Genomic DNA, 19378 nt, shown 5'->3' on the forward strand with positions numbered 1-19378 from the left:
GGCCTTGACAAACGCAGTCTTGTCCTTCTCACATCCACTCAGAACTCTGCTGTAAAGGAATGATTTTTCTGGCCCATCCTTGTGTAACCTTGTCGTATCACGCTTGTTTCACTTTCAGTTGCTTCAATTGTTTTCCTCCTTTTCTCTATTGTATCACACAGAAGCTACTTGTCTTCCCTTTCAAGTTACTTTAGGACTCATTCCACTCAGTTATCGTTCATTTACTATTTACTATTCCTAGCATTCCAAACATTTTTCCGATACCCATTGTAATGAGTTTAACTCAGTCCTAAACTGATTTAGACAAAGTCCCTATTAGAACATCAGTAAACTGTACAAATAAATTGCAGTTAGGAAAAAGTGCTATCATCACCTCTCAGTACAGATGTCAGAGTCCTTTGAGGGTTTGGGGAGGAGTGTTACCCAGCTGCTTGCTTTGTGTTACGTCTTTTTTGTGGACTTGTGGCACGATCACAATCAAATATGAGACCTAAGCTTTGAACAGTGTCAGGTTGATTGTGGTTAAATTCCTGCCCCAACAAAATAGATAAATAAGCACCACAGGGATAATGTGTTACAATTTTAAAAGACCAGAAAACTTAAGCAATGGCTGTAGTTGTGACAGGCTGAGGCTTTCAAGGGTGCAGTGAATACTGTGACTGCTGAACCAAGTCACCTGTCTTTTAAATTTTCCATTTTTTATTCTACTGTGAAGTTAGGAATCAGATGTTTCCTGTCTCGTGAATGCCAAGAATCAGAGAATGGATGTATACTTGTAATTAATTTTCAGCAATTTACAATTTGCAGCCCATTTTAAATATATTCTTGGACTTGAATAAAGAAATAACCGAAGGTTTAAAATCCAGAATTTGCAGCTTGGGGGGATAGAAGTCTGAGAATTTTGTCGAGGTCCTTCTTTAGTAGTAAGAATACATTTGCTAACAACAGTGAATGTTTATTAATGAGGAACTGGATTCCTACTTGAAACTTCTGCCAGACTTCTTGGAAATACTCTATTGAGAAGAACTAGTTAAAATGTTAATATGAGGGATATTACTGTATGCTCATAATTTCTTCTTGTAGGTATCGCATCTTCTATAATTTGAGATTCTGTAATGCATTTGGGCTTTATATGTCAGATGAAGTTACTTGCTGTAAAGTTAACTTTTTTTCTTGATGAGGATTTGTGCTATTTAGGTTTTAGGACTGATCTTGCGCCCATGTCAGCTGTTGCTGGAAATGATAGAGACATTTGGAATCTGGAAGAATCAGCTTCACAAAATCATCATGACTCCTTGGAAGAGTGCTGCCAGATTCCCAAATGAGTCAAGCCATATTTGAAAAATCTGTGGATCCAATTTGCATTTTTATGAGAGAATCATAAAGGAATGTACTGATAATTCAAAAGTCTCTTCTCAGCTGCCAAACAAATTGCTGATCCATTGGCCAGATTCTGTCCATTTTATTGTTTTCAGTGGTACAGCTATATGTGCCAGTGCATGAAAGCAAGAAATAAAACTAGGATCAACTATGGTATGATTAGCATGGCAGCTTAAAGAAAGTTTTTTTTTTTCTGGTTTTTTTTTTTTTTTTAAGGCCAATACTGAGGGGTTAAAATGACAAAAATGAATATTAGAAGCTCCTGTCAAAGATATGATATGGTGAGAATGCATGAGATCTGAATTTTTTGGAAGCTTGCAGGGTAGAAATTAAAGCATCACTTGCTGTGTTTCAGGATGGCATTCTTCTTTCCCACTGAAGACAAAGCGTCTATTGCAATTCTGTATCCCTAGATCAATTAAATTCCTTGCAAGCTAATTTATTCTAGACAGAGTGCATTTTTCTATTTGCATGTGTTCTGTTATTTTGCTACTCATAAATTCTCAGTCTAGAGAATAACCTTTACAAAGGATGAATAAGAGTTTCCTGCATTTTATTATCTTCAAAGTTCCACTGGTGTTTTCCATTTTTTGAAAAGTAAAAGAACCAAGGTTTAATGTTCTCCAGGATGCTGATAAAATATGTTTCAGGTCTTGTCTTAGCAATTGAAGTAAACAGGGACCATAAATGCTGCTGCTCTTCTGTTATTTCTCCTGAATTACGAAGTAACGGAAACACAAAATTAAGAATTACTTTAATTCCAGACTGCTTTAGTCTGTGTTAATTCTTAACATGTGCAAATGGAGTATGTATTAAGGATGTACATTTCTTACTGGGTGATTGAATGGAAATGCTGTTACTGTCAGTAAGTTGCTTTCCTAATTTTCTATGCATTATTCTAAAAATTAACTTCCCAGTAACATCGTTCCATAAAATACATAGAACTTTTTGTCTGTTCTATAGGGTTGTGACTCTCAAGTGAGCATGTCAGAAGTGTCCTGCAGTGAAAGTACCTCCTCTTGTCAGTCTCTGGTACATGGCTCAGCTCCAGAAATCCTCATTGGCCTCCTTTATAACGCTACAACTGGAAGATTATCAGCAGAAGTGATAAAAGGCAGCCACTTCAAAAACTTGGCAGCGAACAGACCACCCAGTGAGTGAAAATCTTTTTTCATCCCAATGCTTCTGTACTGGTGGGGCTCTCGGCAGCAAGGACTTGAATCCCATCATTTAGCCTTACCCAATCACAACGAAATAGAGCAATCATCAACTAATCTGTTTCATGTTTTATGTTTCTAGTCACTTGGGAAATAGCAAAAAATCTAAAATTCAAAATATTAATTGTAAGTTGACATGACTGTTTTAATTTTTCATGATGACTGACTAATAAATTACCTTTATCATAATGATTAATTGCTAAATTACTAATGCCTCACATCACAGGCCAAGAATAAAAAGTTAGTATTTAAAGAGAAAGTACATGCCAGCTAATATTAATATGAACAGTTATTGCTGTTCCTAGAGGGGTTGATACTGTAGTCTTTAATTGCTTATGTGCCTGTGTATATGTGGTAGTAATATATGTAACTTGAGAGTGTCAGTGACGACAATGGAGAAAGAAATAAGAGACCTTTGGCGTATTTACTGTGCAGAAGGAATGTTCGCCATCGGAAAGGACTTGAACTGTGTGTTCAATCATTTGTTCAAAAATACATTTGTCTGAAATATCTGTGAACTTTATATACTTCCAAATTGGAGCCAGATGGAATGTCACATACACAGAATGTTTTTACTGTCTCTAATTCTTTGATATAGTTTGAGAAAGTTCAGTAATGAACTTCTTAAAAAATTATTTGTTATTGTTTTTTAGATGATGAGACTGATTTGCATGAATTGTAGCCAGACATACCTGCCTGTTCTTGATTTTGTCTGGAGGCTCAGGTTTTAGCCCCTTTTTCTTTTTCTTAATCCCCAGGTTTGTATAGCACTAGCAGATTATCTGGCACTAGTAGATTACGTAGCAGTCTGCCAACATTTTATAAGTGGTTTGCACATCTCACTTTGTCTTCAGAGTTTAGGAAATAAGCCAAACAACTTGAGACTGATGCTCTCCTCTTTCTTTCTTGACCCATGTATTATTAGATCTGTTAATTACATTTGGCTTAGTTTTACTGTGCTTTGCTTTCTCTATACTTTTCACACTGATGAAGCCAGACTTTGTTAACATGGCCAGAGAAGGAAGGCAGAAGTAAAATCTCCAATACTTTTACATAATTAGGGAGCTGCCTGAGTCACCTATTTGGAGACAAAGCATAGAAATAGATGGGGAAAGCCAAGAAGCCTCAAGGACACTGGGGTGGGGGAAGGAATGAACAGGAGAGAAGACTTGGAGAGAAGGGACCATGTGTGCCCTTAAAGCAAAAACAGTAGGTGGCTTATGCTTATCTTTCTGGAATCGCTAGAGGAAGCCAAGTTTGTCTTATGTTTAGAATGTGCAAGTTAGATAGGGGTTCAGTACTTGTGTTGAAGACAGACATGTTCATTCCCTGATGTGTTAATTCCCAAAATGTGCTCTGTGAGCCCATGCTGTCTAGCTAACAGTTGTGTATGTCTCTGGGGTCAAAATCTGTTTCAGATGGCAAGTAAGTAGCGTAGAACTGGCCCATAGCCCTGTAATACTGTGTTCTGTCTAACCTTTTTGGAGGGAAGATCTTGTGTGTTACCTTTTGTCATTCCCTCTGAAGGACACGGGGAAGTTTTGATATTCGTAATACTACTAGTCCAGTTCTGTTTAGGCAAATAGAGGTTTGGAGTTCTGCTGTTTCTAGAAAGCTGAAAACTAGTGCACTTTCTGGGTCTCCTAAGACCATGCACAGAACATTGTGGAATCCAAATTTCTCCTGTGGGCTCTTTTGTGCCATCCCTCGCTGCCCTGCCCCCAGCAGTGGTAGCACCTTCATGTAAACTCCTGGACCCAGGTGTATACCACTGCCAGTTCCTAACTCACTGTCAAGCATATCATGGACACATACCAGCCTCTCTCTAAACCATCAGTGATCCAAAAATCCTGAGAAGTGCTGAAAGCACGTGTGCCAGGTCAGTTTTCATTCAGGTCTTGAGAAACTGTGATAGAAATGAAAGCTATTTTTCTTTCCCACATGGGATCCTTTCAGTAGTGTAGATGATGCAAACCTGTGCAATTTTTGTGAAACTCTTCTGCAGCAAATACGGATTGAGTGCTACATTTCTGCTTCTTGGTAGTAAATAATTCTCTGCTGCATATTATATGTTATATGGTAACTCATTTAGCAACCGAATACAGGCAAATAGGCCAAATCCTGCAGGCAGTAACAGTTGATGTTAGAACATGTCTTTGTTTCTCTGTGTGACAGGTAATATTTCATCTGAGCAAAAGATGCTGCTTAGTACTCGTTAAAATTTTGTTAAAAGGTGTAAGAGCTTTTGCACATTAAATGCATGTGTGTGTATGTATGCATGCACACACACGTTAGATTCATAAACACATGGATTTTAACAAGTGAGATTTTTACATTTTGGGTAGAGACCCATAGTTAAATTTCAGATGTAAACATCCTTCAGCTATTTTTAGAACTTAGATCAGAGTCATTCTCATTCCCAAGTCCATCACTACTCAAGAACTGAAGTATTACCATCAAGTATCTGTAACTATAAAAGCTAAGGGCAAAACCAGCTTAGTTTTCAGTTCAGTGAGTTTTCATTTTATTGCTTTTAATATATGAAGCATAACTACTGTGTGCAGTTTTTCTTAATATGCTGGAGTTTGCATGAAAAAGCGTAAGATTTGATAAAAAGAATACAGTGATTTTTACCCGGTCTTCTATAACCTGGTCATGTGCATGGTTCTTTCTATGTTCAGTGTGCTTTAGAACCCAGTAGCTATTAGTGCTAAGATAACCCATTATGTAAGCGGTGTAATTTTTGTTAAAGATTACACAAAAACTGCACAAAATTTTCATTTCATTAAATTCTACCCAACAATCCTTTTGTTCAATCCTTTTTCTGATCTATGCTGCTAATGTTTTGTGTTCTTCCATGCCAGTGAATAGTGTTTCCTCTTAATCTTTAACCTTTGATCCTCTCTCACCCAAATATTGACATCTGGTCATTATTTCTTTTACTGCTTTCCACCCCCTGTTGTCAGACGGACTGTTCTGTTGTCTAAAACACTTGATAGGTGGACAGGTTTATATAATCCGAGGTGAGTTCCTGTAGAAACTAATTGGATGTTGTCTTTTTCATGCAAAAGAAAACTTGCCAGCAGTAAAGCTATCCATGGTTGCCTACCATACTAGTTTATAAAAGTCTGTGTTTATTATTTGTGGTGCACTCTAATGCAAAAGTTGTATTTATCTCTGATTATGGATGTTGGGATTTCAGTATACCTGCAAAGTGAATATATTCAATGTGTTTCTTTTTACATAAACTCCAAACTTTTAATAACATTATTCATTAATTTGAATATGATAGGAATAAAGACTGAAACACCAGATTGTTTTGTATTTCTTAAAACCAGTTAACTTCATGAAATGTGCATCCTTCTGCAGGAGCATAGCTTGGTGCTTCTAGTCAAATGAAAATAGAGCTTTAAAAATAAGGGTTTCTACCCAAGTGCTAACACCCAGTGTGTGCTAACCACATTTACTTGCATGAGCTTCTTAAAGGTACTTCCTAAGAGCACTGTACAAGCTATGTTTTAAACAACCGTCTTGAATTATGCAAAAATTTACTTCTCTTTAAAGACGTATTAAATTTATTTCTTCATTAGGAATTAGCAGAATTAGTAGGGTTTTTTGTATTGTGTAAACTTCCACCTTTGAATACACTTTGCTATATTTGGGTCTTAAAATAACTAAAATTGAAAAGCCCGAAGTGAGAACCACATCCATGCAGAGATTATTCGTAAGCATTTCCTTCTGGCTGTTTTGATATCATCACTGTATATTGACACCTTTTTTTTGTCTCTTCATTAGTTGCCTTCATTCCACTTAGTTTATTCTCTGAAAATTCAGTGGTACGCTTTACAGTGTTGTGGCTAGCTGGAGCTTGCTAAGTGTTAATGCAATTTGAGTTTGTTTAGAAAAAACAACGGGGGTCAATGGGAAGAGGATTATGAGGTATACCTTTAACTTAATCCATTTGCATAGTACTGAAGCTAGTTAATTTGTTAGCGTGTTTGTAATACTTTACTTGTCATCTTTCCATGTGTCTAAACTAAGCCGTGTTCAGTCAGCCTGGTATACACCATATCCTTTTATCTTGTATATCTCATTCTCCAAAACTTTTGCTTTAAGATATCTGACATTCCAAAATATGATTTATTTTGTAGATACGTATGTTAAGTTAACACTGCTGAACTCGATGGGGCAAGAGATGTCCAAATGCAAAACTTCAATCCGCCGAGGACAGCCAAATCCGGTATACAAAGAAACCTTCGTTTTCCAAGTGGCACTCTTTCAGCTGTCAGATGTGACGCTTATACTGTCTGTATATAATAAGCGCAGCATGAAACGAAAAGAGATGATAGGGTGGATTTCCTTAGGTCTCAACAGCTCAGGAGAAGATGAACTCAATCACTGGACTGAAATGAAGGAATCTAAAGGACAGCAAGTATGTAGATGGCATACTTTACTGGAATCGTAATGGATGGTACAGAGTACAGTCATGGTTTTAAGGGAGTTTGGTCTCTCAAGAAGATGATCGATCATCCCCGGTCATGATCAACAAATTTGTTGTGGAAGTAAAAAATGAAAATTGAGGTCAGCATTCCATCGTAAAGAATGCACAATGTGCAAAATGGCGGGATTTAGTATATAATCTTCACTTAGTGTCAGACACTTCCTCGGTGTCAGAGAAGCCTTGCTGTACCCAGATACGTTAGCAGTCCCTCCCCCATCCACCTGATGCTGTATTTGTTTGGGTTTGTTTTGTGGTTTTCAATTCAGAAACATTTTATGTAAGGTTCTCCAAATTATTGTAAGCTCCTCCTTGTGTACTTTTTGTATTGCTCTAATACTGTAGCTTCTGACCTGCCTGCGTTCAGATTAAAGGTCAATAACTTGCACTGAGAAAAAGTTAATGATCTGTAGAGCAGAAGAAAAAAAAGACCCTGCTGGTGGAGAACACTTAGTAATATAGCAAATATGAATATACTCTTGTTACACACTGAGTTTCTTTCCAGGAGCTTAGTACAAGTAAGTTTTCATTTTTTGATATGCAGTTGGTTTGAAAAATACTAGCATTTGGGCATCAGGTGAACTTTGACATCAAACTAATGTTTCTTCAATCTGTGACAGGAACGAGCTCTATATATGGCATAAATTGGGTTTTTCCCTCTTGCCTGTACTTCTGCCTAATCCAAAGAGACCAGATCATTAGTTTGGTCCCTTCCAAGTCTCCTTAGACAGGTTGTACTGTAAAACTATGTAACTTTCTGTTGAAAGCACTTCCTGTATTCATGTATTCCAATGTAGGAAGCTCATAGAGCACGACTTTACTGAAATATATTTTCACTAAACAAATTGATACAGATTTCTTTAAAATGTCAGCAGTAGGAAGTTAGGTTGAAATACTGTGAAGGAGGTGGCAGGAGTTGAACTACTCTGAATGGATGTGAAATACTACGGCTTCGGTTGAAATAGATATCCGTTCGAGTCTGTTCTGAGCTGGTTTAGGTATTACCATATGCTGTTTGCTGGAAGTAGAGAGCAGGGCAGGAGTTTTTACCTTTCTTCTTGGAGAAGAGAACAGCAGTGAGTTATTTTTCTAGTGATTTGCCAGCAACTGAATGAATGTTCACACCCGGAATAGAAGTTTGCTTTGCTTACGTTCAAGTTGGGAAGCACAGCTTTCTAATGACACAACTGAGAAGCCTCAGTATCACAAGAAAGTTTGCCATCAGATAAACCCTCATGGCTTCCACCAAAATTAGGGAAATGTCAGTGCTTCTGAGAATCCTATCTGTCCCAAATACTTCAGCTGGAATCACACTGATTTACTGACTGCTGAATCTGACTCATTACTGAAATTGTGGAGTATTGAGTAAACGTTTTTCAAAAGCTTCCCAATTTAAATATTCTTTTTCCCTGTAATTATAAGTCTAATTTACTTTTAATTGTTATTGTATAGAAAACAAGCGATCTTTTATAAACGTTGGTGATGACTTACTAATGTGGGAGCTCACTGTGGTAGCATTTGGTGGGTAGAAGAGTGAAGTTTTGGATTTTATTGAGAGAATTAGTGGTAGCCTAGAGCGTTATTATTAGGACAAATGTTTTTCTCTTGCATTTCTTTATAATACCTTTGAACAGTCCTGGCTTTAGGGTATACAGAGAGTCAAGTACAGTGAGATTGGGGACAGTGAGTGTGCTATAATAAAGATATTTCCCATGGTTCTCAAATTCTCACGCTACTTAACAATTTCATTATGTCCTTTTTAAAGGACATTGTAATTCCACTTCTTGGTTTATTTGGTGCCTTTTGAGGGGTTTATTTGCAGAGCTAGGCTTTCAGGTTTTATTGATCTAAAAATTTAGAACATTACAGGCCTTTTCCTTTTTCTGGTATTGTGCTGCTGCTTCATTTACAGAAGCTTTATTTACTAAACACAAATAATGCAAAAACTTTCTTTAAACAGGAATGGTCTTGGAGTAATACAACACAAGTTGTTTCTTTCAGTCGTTTTTGTTGCTCAGTTTGTGAAATGTAACGTTGAGTGTAGAATTTAATAAAACATCAACATTAATTTTATATGCATAAGGAAAATGCTCAGATTTTCCCAAGCTTTCCATATAATAGAAAAACTGACTTGAAAGCTGTTCAAAAGCAATTTTTTTCAGTGGATGTGGAAATGTTTTTACTCATTCTGTTTGTGGATATTCAGATGCTCTTTCCTAAAGCTGGAAGTTGTCTCTTGATGGTTGTCCCTTTGTACAGGCTGTGCTTTATAAAATACCATACAATTCAACAGCAAGAACTGAGAAAATCAGTTCCAGTGGAGAATATACTTAACATCACCACTGAACAAATGAAGAAGTCAGTTTGGAAGGTGCAGCAAATAACCTCTCACAGAACCAAACTACATTAAACTGTGTTGTGACTTGGATTTGTGTTTGTAGGTTGCATTGCTTCAGTTTTACGTCTAAACCATTCAGATTTCTAAGACACTGAAATCTTCCTTTAGACACAGCAGATTTATAGTAGTCTGTGTTGGGCACAATTGCAAAGAAGATTCTCTTTCTAGATCATGTGATTTCTCCCAAGGTATCCACGTCCAGTCTGTGCTTCACAGAAGGAGGTTCGGCATACTTGGATTTATACTGTACAAAGACTGGGAACTATGTATATTGAGTGGAAATGTTAATTTTGAGGCAGTAGAATATGTATTTACCATGCAAAACCAGTCACACCATTAATTAGGTTCGCCCTGGGATTTTTATGAATTAGTTATCGTGTCAACAGTTGTCACATTGTTTTTTTCTTCCTAGATCCCACTCTTATGATTTGACTTGTTTGTAATTTTGTTTTCTTATTGCTTTATGCAAACCTATTCTTTTGTATTTGAAATCTGCCTTTAGATATTGGGTTTTTTTTTAAAATGCTGCATAAGGGCTTAGACATACAGTGTGGCTTTCTGCATTCAGTTAGGTCTATAAGCATGGAACAGAATTTCTGAAGGACAGAGTATCAGAAACTAGAGGCATTTGTGTTTTCCTCAGAGTTGTGCTTTTTGTTGTTTACCTTTGTTCAAAAGTATAGGAAGTACTTGGAAGAGTTTATCAAATTACTTACTTTTCTGTGTGCCAATATACCATGTAAAGATTACAATTCCTGAATTGAATCTGTTTCTGTCAGTGTAGCCTTAAATAATTATAGAACAATGACATTCTTACAGATTCTATTCTTGAAAATACTGTATCCTTTCTGCATATGATTTGTTTGGTATCGTGTTTAGAACATTTCACTTAGGTCTTCTTAAAGCATTATAAATATGAAAAAGTTTGTTAGCTCCTTTCTGTGGGAAGGGCAGTACAGGCAAGCATGAAACCACTGCGCAGAAGGATGAGAGATCGTACAGCATCTGCAGGACATTGCCGTCCCCCACATAGGTGGAGGCAAGGAGGCAGCAGGGCCGTGCCTCTGTTCCCCGTCCAGCTGAGTGGCACAGGGAAGGAGGACAGTTCTGGTAAGATTCCAAGCTTAGTCCCCATGGTGCTGCCTCGTGCTCAGGACTTAAGACGTCCACGTTGTAACCACGCTGCAAGGTCTGACTTCAAAGGCAGAAGTTAGGCAAGGTGTAAGTTCAGCTACTGGGAAATACAACATAATTTCTAAATCCAATTAAAATCCTCTAACCTCAATAATTAGGTTTTGAAATATGGTGAGCCCTTGGAATGAATGTATGTGCTGTCACTGGAGCTGAACATTATTCGTCAACGAAGAGAATACTTGAGCTGAAAACAGATTTTGTGGCATTTATCGTAGGAGATACTTTCACCTGTAAATTTTTGCAACCATTCCTGATGGCAGGTGCAGTGCCAGCGTCTGTACCTTCCCATTTTTCGCACCTTTGGAGCTGGTTTTTTCGTTGTCTAAAATGTGTGTTTGTGTTACTGATTTATTCTCTTTCCTCCCTAATGACTTGCTTCTGCAAACTCCCCACCGCCCTGAGAAGCTGTCTGTGGCAGTCACTGGACTTTAGAAGTCAAGGGCACTCTGCACCTCTTACAGTAAGGTACCGGTGCAATATTTCTGTGACTTGTCCAACTCCCCAAGATTTCTGAAATGCAAACTATCACTTGTAATGCAGTGAAGCAGAAGGAGGAAACTTTTTTCTTTGACAGAGACATTTTAATGTAGGCATTGAATACAGATCGCTCTTAACGTGTACAAGTTCTAACAAAAAGTCTGTGATAAAATCAGAGAATTAGATTTGAGGGGAAGCCTTTTGGCCTGAGCTCTTCCAATTTAAAACTACCAGCAGAATGCCCTTTCATTTAGCCAAGAGTTGTATTGAGCCTTGACTTATTCATCACGCTTTTCTGGAGGGGAAAAAAAAAAAAAAAGCTGTCCTGCTTTAAAGCAGTCTTTAAAATTATGGCTCATCACTTGTAAGGTAGACTGGCTTCCTCCTGAAACTGAATTCTCAGTAACAGCTGAACATCCATTTAATTCTCCCACTGATGTGCATGCCTGCCTTCCATTATTGTTAATGAGAGGAGCCCGTAGGCATCGACAGGAGAGTAGACCTGACCCTTAAAGTGTGAATTGCAATAGGATCAGTAGGTTAGAGCGGTGGGTAAAGCGTGGCACCTGCAACACAACCAAATGTGATTGCAATTATGAATGGAGATAAAAGCCCAAATGTCTGGATACTGTCACAAACTTGTTATTTAATCATTATCTCTTATTTTCGTTTCTTCTTTTCCTCAGCTTCTGAATTATTTTTGAAACTTAATATTAAATGTGCTAAAGCAGTCCCCAAACATCTTGATCATTTTAACTGGAACATTCAGCAAAGTTTATTTTTAGAATGAGCCATCAAGAATGTTCTGTATTTTTGGTCTGTTTAACTCAACTGCCAGATTTTATAGTACATCACAGCTGGATTTCAGACTGCTTTGTTCTGATGGTAGTTTTTGAGGGGAAAGTCACGGGAGCATTTGCTTGTCAGTGAATCAACGCCTGATGAAGAGATGCCATCTGAGTGTGAGAGCATTAAAATAAGAGATGGCTTCATACAGTGGCAGCAAGAGGGACTCAGATTCCACACTTGGAGCCTTGTGGCCCTCAGAGGGCCCTACTTGGAGAAACTGTGACATGTGAATTGTGGGAGTTTATGCGTTCAAAGCAGCACCAGTCTGTGTGGGCATTCCATGGCTCCTGTCTAACAGAGTGTACTTTATAGATGTCAGCAGGGTAGATGGTGTTTATTTGCCTAGGGTGAGCACCAGCTGGCCTACGGTGACGTGGGTAGTTCAGCCTTAAGAACTTATCACTGCCCCTCCTTAAGTTCAAGCAGGGTTTCTCCCTTTCTGCAGACTATGCAGAAATCTTGTGTACCCAACGTGTCTGCTCATATTATGCCTACCTGAATATGGTACAGCTTCATTAATGAAAAGCTTAGTTCATATCTGACATAGTGTGACTGAGTTAATTGGTCTGATAGGTGCTGGACCAGGTTTAGGTGTGCAGGCTTGTGCTAGTATAATATAGAAATAAGATCCTTATGCAGAGAAATGTGCCAGAAGTCAGGCAAGCGGGTAGTATTGCTCCCGTGGGAATGAAGAGGAGGAACCGGCTCTGCCCAGAAAATGGGCAAGGCCAGCCTCATAGCAAGAAGAATTCATTCACTTCCTTGGAAGCATCTACTGGTCAAGATGGCATTTGGCCTCCCCAAGCTGCCTGTCTCTGAGGACCCTACTCAGGAAAGCAGAAGCAGTAATACCATACCGCTGAAGGAATACCTCATGGACGTTCAGGGATGTTGCTAATGTCATCCTTTTTTTCCCTTACATCTGAGGGCAGGAATCCTGCCACTTGTACCAAGTTAGTTTTTTGCTGTGTTTCCCAAATCCTGTGGATGTTCACTGCATGCCAAGGGTCTAAAGTGGATTGCTTTATAATTTTTTGTTCATTTCCAAAGCATGAGTCTGAATCAATTTACAGAATTAACCAGAAGCATTATCGCAGCTTTGAGATGTAATCTCTAGGCCACCACGCAAGCTAGGAGCAGGGCTTTGAACAAGTTTTGATAGTAGATTTTGCAAATGGCTTATTATGATATTTTAAGAAAATTTCTAAAGAGTTGAATGTATTAGGGTATATTTACAAAAAAGGAGATAGAGCAATCATCTTTTTTTACTGTACAGCTAGTTTGCTGTCCTTTCCAGTAAACCACAAGGTTCATTAGTGCTCAGTACTGTTTGATTTACGATAACTATTTTTAATGTGATTTTCGTGACAAAGTGTAATTAGTGAAACCTTTTATTCAATTTTTCCCTTTCTTTTTGCTTTTTTTAAGGAGAGATTTCTCCTTATATAGTATATACTTTCTTACAGAGCTTTCTTACCTATTTTTATATAAAATGATTTATCAATGTAAAATTAAATGCTCTATGAGCAAGCTATATCACTGTTAAACTATCTAAAGTGCTAATATAGAGACTAAGGGCCTGAACCTACTGCCTTTTACTCAGGTCCTGGTTTAACCACACGTCTTTCATGTTGTGTAGTACCTTTCCTTATAAGCAGTTCCATCTATCTCTCCAGGATGACTCAGGGAAAGGCACTATTAACATGAATAAATGATAAAACTGAGCCTCCTCTCCATTCTTAGCGGGACATCTGTCTTGAGTAAAGGCTGCTGGCTCTGTCCCAAAAGTATAGTTATAGATTATAGTTCCCTTGATCTTCAGTAATTTTGAACTTGTTTTGTGGTGACTATAAGCTAATAACAGATCTTAGTGAATACAAATACTGAATCGTGCTGTTACCAGCAAGATTATTAAAATGTGTTTCACATTTTAATTCATTCTTTCGTTGGGATGTAAGGAGTTGGATCTGTGAAGCATTATATTGCATAGAGATAGCACACATTCACTGCATTTTTGAAAAGTGTGAAACAAATGGTATGTAGCATTTTCTTGTGTACTTTTATACTGCCTGTATGCCACCGATGCACTCGGTGCCTTCTTTCTTTTGTATAAAACTAAAAAGCAGAGAAACTAAAGTTACGGTGTATGAGCAATGTCACTGCAACTGAAGAGATGTCTTAACCTGATTATTCCTAGTAGGGGAGGTTTCAAGTGGCAGTTCAGTTTAACACAATGCATTTCTTTGAATTTGAAGTTTTCCCCTTTCCTTCCTTGCCCCCCCCTTCCCAAGAAACCTCCTCATACGACTGTTTATTCTTAATTGATTCCTGTGTCTGATGTAAGTCACATGGTGTTAACCAAAGAACCAAATCTGTTTCTAATTCTTTGGACAAGTAATGTTTGGACTTGCTATTACTTAAAGACAGAAATGATATAATGGATCTCTTTGAACAAACATAAAACGGGCTTCTGTAAATGTGACTCATAGCTGAGAATTCAAGATACCTCTTTGCCGACTGGTTGTGTGTTACTGTATCGGTAGCAAAGTGCTTGAGTTGTATTTGTGCGTTTTAATCAAAATCCCATTGTAAGCAAAAAAATGAGTTAGTGGTGTCAAATGAGCTTGTTTTACCCATTTTATACCTATATCTGAAGTGTGCGAATTTGAGAACAGATTTGTTTTTTCTGTGTCTGAAGTCTTATATTATTATAATAACTGTCTAGTGTATGCTGGTCTTACACAAACAGGCTCATGCCGCATTGTATGTACATTTCCTACTGGTGTCCCTTCCTTGTATAAGTTATGTAATATAACACAGTTTTCAACTACTGTTTCAACCTGAAATTCCTTAAATGTCAGTGCATGTATAGCCTTAAATATTGAAGACACCAAGCACAGTTTTAATGGGAATAGGTTATAGTTGCAAGTCCCGTTTGGCACAGAAGTCAGAGAATTATTTTTATCTATCAGTCAAAGATTGTAGAAAATGGGTATATTGCAGTCATGTTATCAACCGTGCTCCTCATTATATGCATTTAAAAAAAAACAAACATTTTTGCCAAAGTTTTTAGAGGTGCAATACCAGTGCACGTTTCCTTTCTTGAGTTTGCTTATCTTGTTTTCATACTTTCGTTTCTGTACAGAACCTTGGAGCCCCTAACTAATGTCTGTGAATGAATTCACCCCTATTTTCTGAATTCCTTGAGCTGCTTTTATTTTCTGCTACTTTTTAAAGTTGAATAGGCAGTAATTAAAAAAAAAAAAAAATTATTTTTTTTTTTTACATTTTGAAAGTAACATAATTAGAGCAAATTAACAGTTTGTGCAGCTTATTAAATTCTTAGGACTTTGAAACTGTCGTTGTAACTCAGATGAAGATACACGTTTCATGGCAGTTTGATCCACAACAGGTAAAAACAGGAGTTCTGGTGATGAATGCGCAGATCTGCGTATTAGGTGTCAGATTGTAAATCCCCAGAGGGATTTATAATTAAGTGTCACATTGTATCTACAGTATCTCCAGCTGTGTGTTGTCAGATACTTGTTGGTTTGTTTTCTTTATTATTACCTAGCAAAACCCTACTTTTATCATTTTTGTGCTACTGCATATTAATCTTGAGGGTTTCCAGTGTGCAAGTTTAGTTTAATGTTGTCAGTTCTCTCTTTGTAAAAAAAAAAAAAAAGCTGGCCTTCCAGCATACACATCGCATTACTATTCTGATTTTGGTGAGAGATGGAATGCCACCAGCTGGTTTTAACTACATTTACCTGTACAGCACAGGTGACTTTAATCCCATGTTAGTTTGATTAAAACATGCTGTAGTATATTTTCAAGCCATGGATCTGTCACAACATTAAAATAGTCATTTGCGTATCTGAAGCTTTGCAGCTGTGGATTTGTACTTTGTTTGCTCTCTCTATTTGTACCAATTACTCTGTGAAATGTGTTTTTGTCAGTTTGAGGACTGGAATGGGTATCCTTTGGTTATTTCAAAGTATTTTCTGTATGTGGAATCAGCTTTTTGCATGTGTACTTAATTGCTGGAAAGTATTTGAAAAAAAGGAAAAATCACTTTTAAAACTGGTTGTTGTCACATTCCTTTGGAATTCATTAGATCATAAACAAATGTAGTAGACTTCACTGTTTAGAAGACAGTAACACTTCATCAACCATTTGAACTGCTTTCTGCATGAAAGAGAAGAAAAACTTTTTCAATTTTGGCAAGCTAACTAATCCTAGCCCTTAGACACTTTTTGGCTCCATTTCCAAATTTCCTAAGTTTCCCCAATTCCCTTTCTGTTCCTCATAGTCTTCTGTTGGTGTCATGAATCTTCTACTTAGAGTATTTTAAATTAACCAGTGTGGTAACATTCTGACAAATACGATGTGTATACTGGCAAATAAAGACACACTCAGGTGATGGTTCTGTTTGACTTTACACAGTTTTTTTCTGGGCTCATCTGCAATTCTTTCTGCTGCTTTGTCCCACGTATATTTCTCAAAAAGATCTCATCTAACATATTCATGCTTAACTTCCACTTTCAGAGGACTAAGTAGGCTGAAATAATTGAGGTTTGATTTAAACATAAAAGAAAACTTTCTGTAAGTAACAAGTGTTAATTTTACTGTGACCTAGCTTATATCTTCTATACTATCCTCTAAAGATTTTTGTGGTACATATTAGAAAAAAGCTTTCTGGGCTGTCATGGCAGCTTTGCTTTAGGATGTGCCTGAGTGTATGTACATTTTAATACATATAAGCATATATCAAAAAAAGAATTATTGCTACAATTAAAGCATCTTTTCCTATCCTAAAGGTAAGAAGTGTAACAGTATAAAAAGCTTCTGTCGTTTCTTCCCATTTCTGCAGATGAAAGGAACATAGCCTAGTGACTTTTACCCCGTGACAGTAGAGAAGGGTGCATTTCTTTGCTATGTGATCCTGATCATCTAGACCCATCCTCGTCATCTGTGCACTAGGACTTCTACAAATAAGATAACAACGTGGTGCCTGCTGCTGTTAAGGCTGGCATTTTCAAAAGGCTATACACTTAAAAATAACTTGTCTTTCCATATGGAGACTGGTACGTATTTGGTACTTCAGAAACATCAAGAGGAGCACTTACATTGTGTCCATATTCTTTAGAAGATGTCAGAAGACATTTGGTACATCAGAAAAATAAAAAACCAAAACACCAACAAACCAAAACAAAATGTTATCTCCGGATTATATGAGCTTTATTAAGAGGTGATAATATGAACTAGGAGAGAGTTGTTTAAAAAGTGAGGGTTTATGAAGATGGGAAAACATGGCAGAATAAGTATGTTATCTGTGTGGTGGTAGTTGTTCACTATATATGAACAGCCATTTTCTACTCAAAGATCACAGAAAAAAAGAAGACTTAACAAACCTGTGGATCATGATTAGCTTTCAGCTGCATGTGTGGCACCTTTCAGTCACCCATGTTTCGTGCGTGTAGCTGAGCAGGATTACGTGCAATGCTCATAGCTGTTACATGGTTTGTTGTGCAACCGCAGTTGCTCTGGACAGCTAGAGCCACGTTACAGCACTTGTATGCAGATACAACTTTACTGGTCAAAGGTTTTCTCTGAATAGTTGTCTTCATGTGGCAAATTCTGCATTAGAAACTATTTAAAATGGCTTTGAAGTCACTAGTTACTTATTTCCAAAAACTCCTATGGGTAAGGAATATTTAGCATTTTTCCTACTGAAATTTGTAGTGGCCATTTTCGTTCTCTAGTATTTTTGTTTTTGCTGTCTAGCAGTGCAGTTCTAATTGAGTGTTTGATTCATATTAGATGTTTCATTTTACTTGTAAATTACTTCCCCCAAATTAATGAGACTATTACTAAGACATTTTGTTACCTGCTAATCATTCTGAGTAGCAACATTTCAGCATAGGGATTTGAAAAAACAAATTTTCTGTTGTATCAGCATTAAGAATAGCAAGGATAGAAGGAAAAAAGAATGCAGAAATGAAATAAACTCTCATCAAGTAATATCATGCAACAAATCAGCTGGGCTTTAGATAAATGATTTATTATTAAATTCAAAACCTAATAGGTTTGTGTGTTCTGAGTGTAGTTTACACTGGTTTGTTTTCCACTTAATTAGAAGCCTTACATTTCATCTTATTAATAATGAAAATCCTCTTGTCAAATTGTGTAAAATCATGTTGAACTAATATGTATATTTTGGAGGCAGAATGAAATCTCCCCTTGTAGCCTTTCATATTATTTCATTGCATTACGCAAAAATGACATTCTGCTTTCATTTTTGCTAGTGTGAAGTAAGAAGCTTGCAAATCATCTTTCATTCCCAGTTGAGAGAGTCCTGGTTTCAATCACTGCCATGAAGATAGCTCGATCACTGTAGCCCACTGTTTACAATTAAAGGTTAACTGTAAACAGAAATTCAGAATACCAGGCCAACTCAGCTTCATAAATAACAAATAAGAATATAAAAGATAATAAGCAGTCAATAATCAAAGCCTAAGCTGTATCCTGTCCTATCAGTTCTTGTTGCAGTGGTCCGACAGTTCAGAAAGCGAGCAGACCTAAACACCAAAGGAGACCAGATTTGTGCCCCGTTTGCCTATTAAATACACATTTTCCATGTTGTCACAGCATTTTCATCTGCCTATGCAGAGACCTAAAGTACCGACTAAAATGACAGTCACACAAGCCTTTGCTAATTAATGCCTTCACCAGAGAACGTCTGGCGTTCTTAGGAAATCATAGAGATATAAAACGTAGAGATCATTCAAATCTATTTTTTTTAAAAAAGCTATTTAATCAGCTTTTTTTAAAAGCTCCAAATCAGTCAGCTAGGCTAAAGGTCATGAATATGTAGCTAGATCCAAGTAAGCCTCAGTGGCAAATCATCACACAAGCTTGTTGCAGTTTTCTGAGACAGTATAAAACATTTCGGAGCGCACAAGCCAGGCCAATAGGCTAAGTAATAGCATTAACCGCTCAGCCTTCGCCATCTGTTACGCATACAGCCAAGCTGACAGTTGGGATGAAGCCGTTCTGTATGTTTCCTTATTTCCAAGCACACGGGTTTTTAACTGAACTTCTTCACATAAGGCTTGCCAGCAAATAAAAACTAGACAGCACCAGTATAGAGTGTAAAGTAGCTGCATTGATGGGGAAAGGGCAAGTCTGGCTGTTTCCAGGCTCTGGAGCATACCTGTTAATAAAGCAAGGGAAGGCTGTGGTGGTATGTGTTGGTCTAAGCATGGGACTGGGAATTGAGAACACCCTTTAATTCTGTTTTTGATGCAGACTGCCTTTGTTGCCTTAGCTGATTTCCTTAGCCCTTATTCTCATTGCTAAGTT

The 19378-nt window shown here is 37.4% G+C and overlaps 1 protein-coding gene across 5 annotated transcripts in view; it reads left to right on the forward strand.

The window, feature by feature from the left end:
- Positions 1-16437, forward strand: part of SYT14 (synaptotagmin 14) — a 93891-nt gene extending 77454 nt beyond the window's left edge. For 3 of the 5 annotated variants that reach the window (XM_040612289.1, XM_040612291.1, XM_040612286.1), the window contains 3 exons: positions 2344-2533; positions 5564-5620; positions 6749-16437. In XM_040612289.1, coding sequence (XP_040468223.1) covers positions 2344-2533; positions 5564-5620; positions 6749-7062 — 561 coding nt within the window. In that variant the 3' untranslated portion in view covers positions 7063-16437. The remainder of the gene's footprint in view (positions 1-2343; positions 2534-5563; positions 5621-6748) is intronic. The other 2 variants (XM_040612290.1, XM_040612288.1) reach the window with 1 other exon arrangement.
- Positions 16438-19378: the final 2941 nt, after the last annotated feature.

This window comes from Falco naumanni, chromosome 12 (genome assembly GCF_017639655.2).
Source record: "Falco naumanni isolate bFalNau1 chromosome 12, bFalNau1.pat, whole genome shotgun sequence".
Lineage (NCBI taxonomy): Eukaryota > Metazoa > Chordata > Aves > Falconiformes > Falconidae > Falco > Falco naumanni.